At 40.5% G+C, this 13,666-nt stretch overlaps 1 protein-coding gene across 1 annotated transcript; it reads right to left on the bottom strand.

The window, feature by feature from the left end:
* Nucleotides 1–4,596: 4,596 nt before the first annotated feature.
* On the bottom strand, nt 4,597–8,875 carry LOC138022187 (molybdate-anion transporter-like). The gene is made up of 2 exons (XM_068869219.1): nt 8,699–8,875; nt 4,597–7,623 (listed from the first exon to the last, which is right to left on the bottom strand). Exon 2 carries the CDS (start codon nt 7,594–7,596, stop codon nt 6,259–6,261), a length of 1,338 nt encoding a protein of 445 aa, XP_068725320.1. The 5' UTR covers nt 7,597–7,623; nt 8,699–8,875; the 3' UTR covers nt 4,597–6,258.
* Between the last annotated feature and the right edge of the window lie 4,791 nt (nt 8,876–13,666).

Raw genomic sequence — 13,666 nt, forward strand, 5'->3', positions numbered from 1 at the left:
TGTTTGATCTCCAGTGTAGTTATTGCAGACGTCGAAGGAGCAGAATTTCCAACACGAGCTTTTCAAATCGAGATTTCCGAAAAATCTCCTCCGGGAAGAAAAATTTTAACGCCGTATCCCGCAACCGCGCGCGGCCTTAGGTGTTGTTTCCAAACTTCCTGGCAGTATTTCCAACGCCAAAACTCAACAGATCATTCCGTGTCTAGCAGACCCGACGAGCACTAACCTCGCCTCTACCATGTTGAATTCGAAAATAAGACCGCGCGCGGTTGTGGGATACGGCGTTAAAATGTTTCTCCCCAGTCCTCCGAATTACGTCACCAAATCACCAGGGCCCGGTTGTTCAAAAGCCGATTAACGCTAATCCCAGATTAAAAATTAACCAAGGAGTTTATTTCTCTACTCTCAAGTGCTGTTCAACGCTGATATTCGGCAAAACTTTACATTAGAAAGAATCAATCTCCAAAAAACAAAAATAAGCAAAATAAATTTTCACCAAAAAGCTGAAAACAAGAAACAAAAATTTACGCTAATCCTGGATTAAGTTAATCGGCTTTCGAACAACCGGGCCCTGGCTACTCGTGCTGCACTTTTAGCCACCTTACGATTGGACGACGACGACGGCCACGAAAACGTCACAAAACAATGGACTTAAGGCCCAGTAATACGGACGACATTTTTCGTGCAACTTGTCGCGCAACAATGTTGCGTTGCAAGTTGAGATAATTTGTTGTGCGTATGACCACCTTATTGCGCAAAAAATGTTTATGTTGCAAAAAAGAGACGTCGCTTTTGCTTTTTGCAACATGAAAATTTGTTGCGCAAGAAGGTGGTAATACGCGCAACAGACCATCGCAACTTGCAACGCAACATTGTTGCACGAAAAATGTTGCCCGTATTGCTGGGCCCTTAAATTAATGAACAAAAAACAACGGCTGTGCACGCCCTACGTGCGTTTCGCATTTTGGTAAATTTCTTTGCCGTCTTCGTCCTGATAACGACGTGAATGGACTAAGGCCCCGTTCACACGCATCGGGATATTTTTGAATCCGCAACTTTTTCTTTCCGGATTCGAAAATATTTCCATCCACACGTAAGGGACCGTTCATTTTTTTGTCACCAAAAAAAAAAAAGGCCTTAAAGCTCAGGTAACAAACGCTCTTTGTGTTAGAACAATAGGGCAACCACGACACATCACAATTATTCAAGATGGCGGCGCCCGGGAAATTTGAAAGCCAAAACAAGCGTTTTTGAAATTCATTTTTTTCGGATACAAACGATTTCATTGGAGAACGTTTGGACACTTCTAATTGTAAACATTTTGTTCTTTGGTTCAAAGTTATTTTGTTGTTTTACTGGAGGTTCCCTTTAAAAATATATCCCCAGACAGAAACAAACAAAGGAAGTTTTTAAATATATTGGAAACGTTCCTTCTGCTTTTAATAACATGTCCACGGCTACAGACTACAATGTTAAAGCTACGGAAATTAATGAAGAAAAATAAAGGTTTCTATCTTTATATTTACTGAATTTTTATCTCTGTATTGTCGATTTTTGAATCTTTTGTTTCTCTTTTTTCCCTTTAAGCTTATTAAATACAAGACAGTTAACACTCGCACAGCAGTTGCTCGACCAGAATAGCCAAAGCTACCTGCAATCTGCTAAAGGCCTGTAAGCTATCTTGAAGAAATAAAGTTACTGTCAAAACAATGATTCTCCCTGCTAATCTTCTTCAAGCTCTTCCTCGTCGCTTGTGCTGCTGTGGGAGTCGCTTTCGTTCTTTTAATTTCAGGCAGAGCATACTCCTCAGGATACAAGATGCAGTACACGTCATCTCTAACCTCTGGCTTGAGGTTTGTGATTATTCTGCTTCCCGCCGCATTGCTGAAGTGGTTTGATTGCAAAAGCTTTGCAACATATGGCATTCTGCGAGATCATTGCCTAGCGGGTTTTTAACACAGACACCACACACTCGTTTGGCATTATTTTCATACCGCTTCTTCTTCCTTTCATTTGATTTCCTTCGGTTTTCCTACTATCTTCGCCTCTTGCTGGTATATTCTTTATGTATGCCCTGTTACTGTACAGTATGTATAGCTGGTTTAGAGGTAACAGAGCATGCGCCATGAAGCCCTCGGCAGTCATCCTGAGAATTGATTTCACGGTAAGGAACTGGGCTCGATCTTGTTGCGTCACCCGGATAAAAAAATATCCGGATTTGGCGTCCACACGGTTCCGGATTCATATCGGATTCAAAAATATCCATTCAGTATAGCGTATTCAAAACGTTCCGGATTGGCTAGCGAATTCGCCGGATACGTGTGGACGGAAGGCGTATCCGGAAGGAAAAAGTTGCGGATTAAAAAATATACGGATAAGTGTGGACGGGGTCTAATTTTAAGGTTGTGTAGAGGACGTGAGAACCTGACGAAATATCTTTAATCAGTTCTTCCCAAGCAACCACACCGTTGATGCCAACTGATTTTATTCCCGCAATGTTGATTAACACTTTCCATTCCGATCGACTTGGATTTATCGCGGGATTATTACAATAACGGAAATTAATATTTTTAGACAACGTTCTCGTTGGCGTCGTCGCGCTTCGTCCTTGCGTAAGGTCCCTCACACTACCTTGACGCCTACGCCAAGACTGATAAGGCCTTAAACAAATCTCAAGCGACTTCTTGCTTTTCTAGATCATTCAAATCTTTTTGACGACAAGCCTCAAAAATGAACAGAAATACTTTAGCAAGGATACGAATATTGCCCGCGATTTCTGACATTTGACATTTGTCTACTTTTTGAAAGAGAATTGAAACAATTCATGCATGTTTCCGGAGACATCCGCATACATACCTCTAACTAACCGAGTTCGAGGTTCGTACTGTAAGTTACGGATCCTCGTTTTTTCCCGTTGATTTATGGCCCAAGCGCGAAGCGCGCGGGCCATAAATCAAAGGGAAAAAACGAGGATCCGTAACTTACAGTACGGACCGAGAAAACGAGGTTAGTAAGATATTATATCTCTGAGGTTAACCGGCGAGCAGGCAAAGAAACTAGTCAAAGTGAAGCGGAAGGTTCAACTGCCACAAAGAATGCCGTGCCAAAATCCCAAAAACTAAATCTTCTTGGCTGTTAAGTTTGAAATAGTTGCTTGCAAGATTCAAACAGTTTTCAGTACATGTTTATGCAACAGAAATGACATGAAAAACTCGCTAGATGATGTTTTGTCGAAATTTTAAATTTAGCGGCCTGTACAGCGGGCCGTACTGTAGAATACGGCCCACTAATTTAGCCAATTACAGCGCGCGTACTATCTGAGAGATATAATAAATAGCGTTCTTACCCAGGGCCGGCAGCCCAACGTTCTCTTGCTAATACCACTGACCGAAGAAAAATCAGCACCATTAGACGGTAAATTGTTACTCTACAAAAACGGTTTTTGCGTTTAGAATATTTTATGGATTACAAATCTCGGATCTCCGATATTTTTGTAAATTCACGAATTCTGCCAGTTAAATTACTTTACTTTAAATCGGTTGCCTCTTTGTTACATGATTTTGACAATCAGCGCACTACACCCAATAACTCAAATCCATTTCATCGCACTGAACAAATTAATTCCTATTCCACACGGTCTGCAATAGCTGGAAAGTTCCACGTAAAAATATTAAGAACAAACCAACAGTTATTTTCATTCTCTAGGATTGGTCTGAAAATATAGGAATGGTATCCCCTCTGAACTTCGCCAGCTTTACTAGGAACGCACCCTTTAAAACGTAAATTGAACAACTTGCTAATTTCAATTGAGGAGATGAATGCTGATATCCGCTATATGGCTTTTCTTTAACACAACTTGTGTCTTACTTACAGTTTCTCGAATCATTTGAGAACCTTTTTCTCTCTTATGTACGAGGCGTTTATTTGTTTGTATAATTTTTGCCTTTCTGTTCATTTTGTTGTGATAGCCACTGATATTGTTGTGGTCGAACACACCGGCCCACCGGCCTGGAATAGCTGTGATAACTATTAAATACTGTGTACAAGGTCTTGTTTGTACCTGATTTGTTTGTAAATAAAGTAAAGTGAGGTGAGGTGACTTCAGTGATAAAAATAGTCTCTGCTGGTTTTTGAGGAACTTTTGCAACAGGGAGATTGAAATTATTGAAGCTGAGGTATATTAGCATATCCTCAAGGAAGACCGAAAATTGGAGGGCACCTTCTTCCATTTACGCATTTCATTCCTTTAATTTGTTTCGTTCTTAAAATCTCGGGAAACGAAGACCTTCAAGAAAAAAACAACTTATCAAATAAAAAGACAAATCTTTCCTGTTGTTTGCAAAGGCCGACCAGTCATTACAACCCGATCAAAAACAAGCACCTGAAGACAAAAAGTAGATTAGGACACTAGCAAAACAACTCATTCCTGTCCCTTGCAGTGGACAGCAAGTATTTCTGGTGAATTATCGAAGTGTGCCCCAGTTTATTGCCTTGCATGTTTATTGTAATACAATGTTTCTGTTTTCATTTGAGATCCAGCAAGTTGACAGACAGGTGGGGTGATTTAAATTATGAGGAATCTATGACTAAAACCAATATCAAACTGGCACTTTTAGGAGATCTCCTTTATTTCATCAAAAACTCTTGCAGTCTCTCAAATAGTTCTATGTATAAACAAAGCCTTAGTTTAGTCTTCAAAATACTAATTTATTTATTGAGATATTTATATATCTCAAAATAAATACCGTTGGGTTTTTTTCATATTTTCCCAACCCCTCCTTCCCAAAGGGCTCACAGTTCCATCCACTGTTTTGAAGCAGTTGATTTGGAAGACACCAGCTAAGATTTTCCAAAATGGCGACAAAAAACATGGAAAAGGACCCATTAACTTCTGTGAGTACTATTTGTTTTTTTTTTCTTTTGAAATGTAATGCTCTATCCAACATTCAATGGGCAAAATGTCGGCAGCATTTCACACCTCTGCAGTGGATTAATTTTGCCACACACCATAGACCGAATGCATAAATGGCAGCCAAAAAAAATATCCTTTTGTTTATGTGCTAATTAGACTTACTAGCCTTGTTTGCATTGACAAAATACAAAAGAAATGTTTCTTGAGAGCAAGGCTAGTCAGTCTAATTAGCGCATAAACAAAAGAATACATTTTGGGCAGCCATTTATGCATTTGGTCTATGGGGCAGTTAAATCCACATTACTAAGGGGTGGTGACAATTTTTGAAAAAAATAGTCCCAATTTTAAGATAATAGCCCCAAGACCTGATGAAAACAGTTTGCTTATTTGAAATATGTACATCCAGGCATAGTTCATATAGATGAACTGGTTATGAAATCCTAAAACTTCAAAAGCGAAAACAGCACTATAGCACTTTATTTCAACTTGACATTGACCACGCACAATCTTTTTTTCTCAGTCCACAACTGAGTTTTGAATAAATTAATCAAAGCCAATGATTGACTGTCTTTTAGAAAAGGGGTGTGGTTTGTGCATGGTCAGGGTCAAAATAGCAAACAAAAACATAAAACAAAGAAACATGTAGAGTTTCATAACCACCTACATCTATCAACTATGATCCAGGCTTCCAGTCAAGTAGAATGTAGAATGTAGAATGTCGCAGGGGTGCACCTCCATCTAAGAACAATCCTGGATCCACCCCTGTGTCATGAATAGTTACCGGTATTTCAAAATGATCAAAAACAGAAAGACATGCCAAGTTCCTATCTTTAGTTGCATGCTTCCCAGTGCTTGTTCACAAGCTTTGAATTAGATATTAAACTTTAAATTATTTTCCAAATTCAGACTTTGCCTCACCAAGTAATAAGAAATCCGCTGAAATAAATGTGACGTTGTCAGGTTCCTATTGTTTTCTACACTATTTTAAAAGCAAAATGTGTTGCTGGTTGGGGCAATGGAACCGCATGTGGATGGTCCGGGTTCAAATATTATTTTGCTTACTCCACTTAAATATATTTGTCTTTTGTGGTCCCAAATTCAACTTCAATGCACTTTGCAAATATTTTTATCATTGCTCCTTTCAGTTGAGTCTCCTCTATTGGGGTCACTTAAATTTGTACTTTGTACATGTATACAAGGACCTACAAGCTGATGTCACTGATATTACCTTATCTCACACTGAGCAATTTTGCATTTCCATCCCACTATCAGAATTCAAGGGAAAAAATCTTCATAAGAGGATTTTTACTGTATCCTGAGTAAAAATTTGCTGTCTTGGAGCAATGTCACTGAAGTGCTTCCTCTTCATCAAGTACAATTTTCAAGTTGTCATCACCTTTTGACAAAACAAACAGATGGAAGGCTGCAATTCCTGCAATTGCCAACAAAATGGAACAGAGAGCAAATATTGCAGATATCCCATGACTGCTGTGTGTATCATGAAGCACCATCAAAACAACTGCAGCAATTGCATTTAGTGGCACTCTGAACCAGTTTATAATCCCAGCATGGTGAGCTTCAGGTAAAATTCTTTGCCGCAGCCAGCCCATTGCTGGAAAGTAGACACCACAGGCTAACTCCAAGATGATAAACATCATGAATGACGACCGCGGATGATTCGCACTTGCAAGCGATGCACCAATGTTTGCTAATGAAGCCACAATAACTGTTAAAATAACCACCTTTGATGGGCTTATGCCATTCTTAATTGTAAAGTTAAAAAAGAAACTTCCCAGCGTTACGCACAACATAAAGCATGAAAAAACAATTCCCAAAGGAGGGAAATGGTGTGCTCTGTCCAGAACTGGAGTCCATAAAAACACAAAAATGTACATGGCACTCTCAAAAAGAGAAGTTACAACACCAATCAACATGACTCTCTTGTTAGTTACAATGTGACGCAGACTCTCCATGCAAGGTTGAATCACTTTCATTTGTTTTCCACCGTAATTTTCATCCCATGTAAACTGTATCAATACTCCAGCAGTTATCAGAAATGGTATTGCCAGGACAAATGGTGCCACTGGACCAAACCCTATCCACTCTGCTATTGTGTTCGCCAAAATCCCTGCAGCTACGGAAATAACACTGTTGTAGAGTGTTGCTTTGGCAAATGTTGCAGGTACCCATTCATTTGGAAAACTATGGGTCTGAGTGTGTTCATACAAGTACCATGCATCCAAAGCGGTAAATAACAGAGATGTTGAGATTCCACCCAAAACTCTTCCACATATCAGTATACCATAGTTTCTTGACAATTTTGTCAGACAACACAATGAATACAATAATGTGAAGACGACACAGGCCTTTTTACGTCCAAATGCACTGGCAAGGTATCCCGCAGATGTCCCAAAAACAACACTTGATGCAAAGCCACAAACATATATAATAGCAATTTGGGTGTCAATGAAGCCATAATGACTGTATAGTTTGTAGAGGTAAGGTCCTTGAAGCCATTCTGCCATCAGTGCCGGAAAATATACTTTGAAATAGCTTTTCTGGAAAGCTACAAAGTTAGGGTTAGCTATTGCCATTTCAACACTTTGTCCTGATTTGCATTTGAAGTGAAAAACAGCACAAATGCCTGATAAGGATACAAACGAGATGTATGCGATAATCAGCATTCTTATGGAGTATTGTCAGATGATATTCTGCAAAACATATAAAAAACACTTGAATAAGATGTCTCCTTAAAATGAAAACATTTTGCAATTGATAATAAGTCTAGAAAACTATGTGAAATAAGTTATTTTATTACCATTTATTAATCTATCATTGTGGTAAATTTCAGTTTTTCAGAGCATTAGCAGATAATTTTCCCACTATAATTTGAAAAGCAAAAATGCTGTGAAAAGTAAGACCAGCCTCATTGTCATTAGAGAGTGATCATTCGTCATAGATTTGCATTTACTTTCAGTTGACCAGCTATTTTGTGCAAGGTGAAAAGTCTGCATTAATTAAACTAGTTCAAAATAACTGGTAGATCCAGGGGACCCTATTTTCTTGGTGTGTCTTTACTTTTTCGCTAAGGTACAGTGTAGCACCCTAAAAAAGGTCGATGGCACATGGTTCTTTCATCTTTTTTTCTTTTTTTTTTTGGGGGGGGGGGGGGGGGGGAGGGGAGGGAGGTAGTTTGCATGTACAGCCACTATGGTGACGATACCAAGTGCTAAGAACGTTCATGCCTGACATATCTATTTGTAAATTGCTGCTCCTTTTGCTAAGGGCAATTATTAGATTTTTGTTTATTTCACCAAAATTTCCCCGTTCTAGTGGCTCCGCACTGTGTCCATGCCATTGCCTGATATCTTTCCAGGCACTAGGAAAATGGTTCGTTCAGACTAGTGCCGACATACAAGCACCAGGCACAGGAACCAAGTGTGAGAACGGCCCCATTTTCGCTGATGGTTTTTTAGTTAATTCAATCATGATCCTGACCAAGGTCTCATCAACGTCCCACTCCATTGTCCCCGTACATGTTTCTTTTCTTTTTTTTTTTCTTTTCGTGGTGGAGAAAAAAATTACATCTCTGAAAACATGAGTCTGACATTATAATTACCGAAAATATGAAAAAGCTATTAATCACTATTCGAGGTTATTCGATTAATCATCGATTCAACGAAAAAAACGGCACCACAATCTGCCACGTTTACTACGCTTACAAATTACAGGAACAGCCTTTTTTTAATGGACCTTTCGAACCACTCAATTTACTGCAAGACGTACCTTCACTCGATCACCTTGAAAAAAAGTGAGGCCCTTGTTATCCACAATCATTCCAGGATAAATGGATTAGATTACCATGATTACGTTGTGACCAAAAGAAGAGCGATGCCACGTTCCCACCAACCAATCGTGAACTCTGACGAGACTGATATGAAGATGACACTGATCGACACTGAAGAGTCCACTGATATGAGCCTGTTAGGACTCAGCGGCAAGCTGCCAAAAAGTGACTTATGTATTTCTGCACGATGTGTCACTTGATTTGATTGTGTAAATCCACAGGCAACCCAGACTCTGAATATCCCCTACGTTGCCAAGTGTGTGTGAAGAACGAAGCCTGAAAAATGAAGATCACAGACCGGGAAAACGAAAAATCCCAGAAATAATAACTTATCAAACAGTAACCAGCACAACAAATAATTCTTGTTTTTATCCTGTTCTTTACAATGGCCGGCCTTGCCTGACGAAATGTTGATAAATCAAAAATATATTTATCTTCACAGCCGTACAAGTACAACAACCAGACTTGCATTATTATCCCTGTGAGTAAAGTTTGGTGAATGACTGCACGGTCTTATTTTTCCACACACCCAGAGCTGTAGGTAAAAAAAGCAAAGACCCTTCAGAAATTTTCCTAAAATGACCGAACATGTCATTGCAAAGAGAAAAAGTTAGTTTTTCTGGGAGTGTTCGTTTCCAGGGTCTTCCATCTTTTTTTTAAAAATATATTTATTATTCACTAACTGAGAAAAATACAATACAATACAACAGACAATTTCTAAAAAATTATAAGGTAACAACTTACAAAATAATAGACTAACTGGAAAGAACTACTAAACGTTACGCAAAGAAAAAGTGCGCTCAGTATAGTTACAAGGTCATGAATCTCTCCCCTGTTTATTCCGAGCCTTTTCCTTTTTTTCAAGAATTCAAGAAAAGCAGTTCCCCCTTTCCCCCCCGATGCTAACAGGCATCTGAAATCAGACGCCGTCGTAATATGGGAGTGTCCCTCCCCCTTCCTGGAGAAAATTCAAATTGTCACCATGCCAAGCTCCTACGTCGTTTATTTTTTGAACGATCCCGTCAAATCTCGAATTAACTAGTGTGTCCGATGCTAGCAAAAGTGAGGGGGTTTTTAAATGCAGTTTCTTTTCCCGCAGTATCGGGATCGGTTTTGGATTCTGAACCTGAATACTAGATGCAGTCGACCACTTTTCCAAAATACCAAAAGGTTCTAAATGAAATCAATACATTTGGGACCTCTTGTAAGCGACCACCTCTCGTTTGCGACCGCGACCACTTTTAGAGCTCATAGTTTGAAATTTTATTTTGTTTTTAACCTGCCGGAAACGACCACTTGACAGGTAATAGATTGAGAATTGGATAATAAGGCGTAGTAACTTTGTCGCATTCCTGGGTAGTTCAAGAAAGGGAAATTTCTCACTGGAACTACCGGAACTTTTTTTACACGAATAACACATTTAAAAAATTTAAAGAAAAAATGCATATACATTGTATTCTATAAGTCTTAAAAGATAAGACCTTAAATGCCTTACAATTACAGAATTTTAGAACTGATTTTCTGATTGACTGTTCTCTCAAGAACAGTCAACAGTTTAACGGAACTACGGTACGAAAATCGAATTTCAGTACTGATTCGGATCAATCAACAATCATTCCCTAGTCAGCCTAAGTTTGATTTTTTAAATTCAGCCAAGGTATGTTACATGGGCATTGGCGCATGGGGTACCTCTCTGAAGTTACCATATGCTAATGAGGCAAAATTTGGTCCAAGCTCTCGCAAACGATCACCTGGGCTTTACATTTTGGGTGGTAAAAAAAAGGAAAGGAACTTTATTTAAGTGTCTAATATTCTAGCACTGTAGCGCACTAATCGGGGACAGTGTAAATTGAAATTAACACGTCAACGCAAATCAAATCAAATTTTGGGGTTGTTTACGGGAGCCGGAGGTTTGAGGTCATTACGTGATCGATGTAAGCGGTCGTTTCGCACGGAACTCGGCAGGTACAAAATACAGGTCAGAGGATAGCAGTGTGGCAGTGTGGCCCAGTGGTTAGGGAGCTTTCCTTGAGATCCAGAGATCTCTGGTTCAAGACCCGTTCTGACCACTCGTTGAATTTGATCCTGGTTCAACTTCCCAGCTGCACCTGTAAATAGCCAGTCGGGACAACTTAACAGTCGTTGTCGTTGATGTTCTGTTTCGTCGTTTCATTGTGTTTCATTGGCCCTGAAAAGCCCCTATGGGGAGCGGTCAATAAGTATGTATTGTATTGTATAGGGTGGCCTAACAGGGCACAGGTCACAGGTTTCAGTTCGAAGGCCACAAAAAAAAAAAAAAGAAAATTCCACTTTTACGAAAATACTCTCTCATTGAGGAGTGCCGACATCAACTTGGGCCCCATCATCTGTATTTTCTTGCTTCATTTCCCAGTCAGTTTTAGTCACAATCTTAGTCACGACTGAGATGCAGATATTTCCCGGTTTATTGGGGCCACATCTGTTCTTTGACATCCCATTTGCAAGGGCTGAGAGGTCAGTACAAGGGCCAGCTGGAACAAGGCTCTGAGGGGGTCTAGTAAGGGGTATTTCGTAGAGTGTGTTTGGATACTTGGTGAGAATACTTTTCACTTCATCGTTGTCTCTGAAGAACAAGAAGCGTGACAGTGGGAAGTGCTGTTTTCTCACATCAAACTGCGGATATTAGATTTCCAGCATTTTAATTGTCTCGCCGGACACAGGCTATCAGTTCAAATGCCTGTTGTACCTAATATGGTAATTTTTTTTGTAGCTCTGAGGAAAAAGACCCACAAAAGCTGTTTTGACCGAGGCAGAAATCGATGCTTTAGGCCCCGTTTATATGGAAAAAAGTTGTCCCGGGTTGAAGGGTCACTCGGCCCTGGGCGAGCCAACTTTTCCTACATTTGCCCATAGAATGCGGCGAACCGTTTACACGAGAAGAAAGAGTTGACTCGGCTAAAAGGGTGACCCACCTAGCGTGGTCACCCTTTTTCGACGGTAGGGTCACCCTCCAAACTGGACCAACTTCTTCCCATGTAAACATTCGCCCAGCCGGGTCAACTCGGTCAAGGAGAGATGATATCGGATAGGGCGCTTAAGCATGCGCGTTTTTGAGACGTGGACGGCAACCGGAAGTGAGCTGTTTTCCCTTTTAACCTGTTTTCACACAACCACATATGCATTGCTAAGTATCTTTTCTCCATTAGAGATGATTAGTATAAAAATCTGAGAGACACCACTGTCCTGGCACGCGAAAATTTCTCTTCCGGTTGCCGTCCGCGTCTCAAAAACGCGCGTGCTTAAGCTCCCCGATGAAAACATGCACGAGCGCTGTCTTCCCAGTCTCCTGATGAACGAAACTGAGGCCTTGTTTATGTGGAGAAAAGTTGTCCCGGGTAAGAGGGTCACCCTCCAAGCTGAGTCAACTTTAGCGAGCGTTTCAGTATGAGAAAAGAATTTATCCTTTTGCCCGAGACAAGAGCTGCCCTCCTCAGTTTCGATCGTCAGGAGACTGGGAAGACAGCCCTCACGCATGCATTTTCTAAACCGACTTGACCGAATTGACTTAGGTGAGCCAAAATGTTTAAATTGTAAAAAAGTTGGCCCGGCTTGGAGGGTGACCCTACCATTAAAAAAGGGTGGCTCGACTAGACGGGTCACCCTTCTAGCCAAGCCAACTATTTTTTCCTCATGCAAACTGTTCGCCGCGTTTTATATAGAAATGTTGGAAAAATTGCCTCGCCTAGGGTAGCACGGGTAGGCGAGTGACTCTTCTACCCGAGACAACTTTCTCCATATAAAGGGGCCTGAGACGGGCAGCTCTTGACTCATATAAAGGCTCACTTAAGTTGACTTGGCTGGGAGGGTGACACTCTTACCGGGGACAACCTTTCCCCATATAGGCAGGGCGTAACGACAATACTACCCTCGGGAACACCTGTTGATCCTGGAGTTTTTAAGTAAACAATTATTCTACTTGGGTTTGCTGGATATAAAATGGTTATCTATCACTTCATAACCAGCGTGCCCACGTAGAATAATTGTTAAATATTTGAAGTGAGGGTTATTGGAGGCTTCAACAGAGTAACCAGTCCCTTTTAACCTGTGCCCACGGGATACCGGCTATATAACTCGATCCTACTCGAAGTTTGACGTAGCCATAGTGTCAATAGAGACCTTTAGATCGGAGGACGGGGACAATTACGAGTACGAGTTTTCCGAGCACGTCCCGAGCAGCAGCTTTCTGAGCACGCGCACTTCAAAAATGTCGGCATCCAAACCTAATGCGCACGCTCAGCACAGAAAATTCGTTTTTGTAGTCGTCCTCGTCCTCCGATCTAACGGTCCCTAATATCAACGAGGCTGTCTGCAACGCAGGCTCGTTTGACAAAAGTCGACGTTTTATAATATTTAGTAAAGCCACATGACATTTAAAAAAGTTCGAATGATAGCTAATTAAATCCATCTCTGCAACATACCTGTTTTTGCTTTTGTTTTCGAAAGGATCCCATTTCGACCATTTTAAAAAAATTAAACACATATAGCTGTGATATGAATGATGATCCTCATCATGATTTTTTCTAATAGGCTCGATTTTCGCCAATAGGCGATTTCGGAATTCATGTCTGCCTCCTCTTCAAAGCGAGTCTAAGTGCGAAGTTTTTGTGATGGTAATTAGTTCTATTCTACGTATGAATGAAACTTATTTTCATAAGGAAAGCATCGCACTTGAACTTGCTTTGCAGTGAAGGCAGGCATGAACTCGGAAATGGCCTATTAAAATCTCTCGCATCCGGTCTTCGTTCCTCTGGCAGAGACTGGGAGGAGCGCTGGCTCGTTTCCCGAAACGGCTGGTAATCGAGCCTATTTTACTCAGAGCTTGACGTTTCGTATGCCCTAACATATGTCTACAGAGGTAATGGTTATGC

Source organism: Montipora capricornis, chromosome 10 (genome assembly GCF_036669925.1).
Source record: "Montipora capricornis isolate CH-2021 chromosome 10, ASM3666992v2, whole genome shotgun sequence".
In the NCBI taxonomy this organism is placed as follows: domain Eukaryota; kingdom Metazoa; phylum Cnidaria; class Anthozoa; order Scleractinia; family Acroporidae; genus Montipora; species Montipora capricornis.

Coding starts and splice junctions, on each gene's coding strand:
- LOC138022187 (XM_068869219.1), bottom strand. CDS start 7,596: ATGCTGATTATCGCATACATCTCGTTTGTATCCTTATCAGGCATTTGT.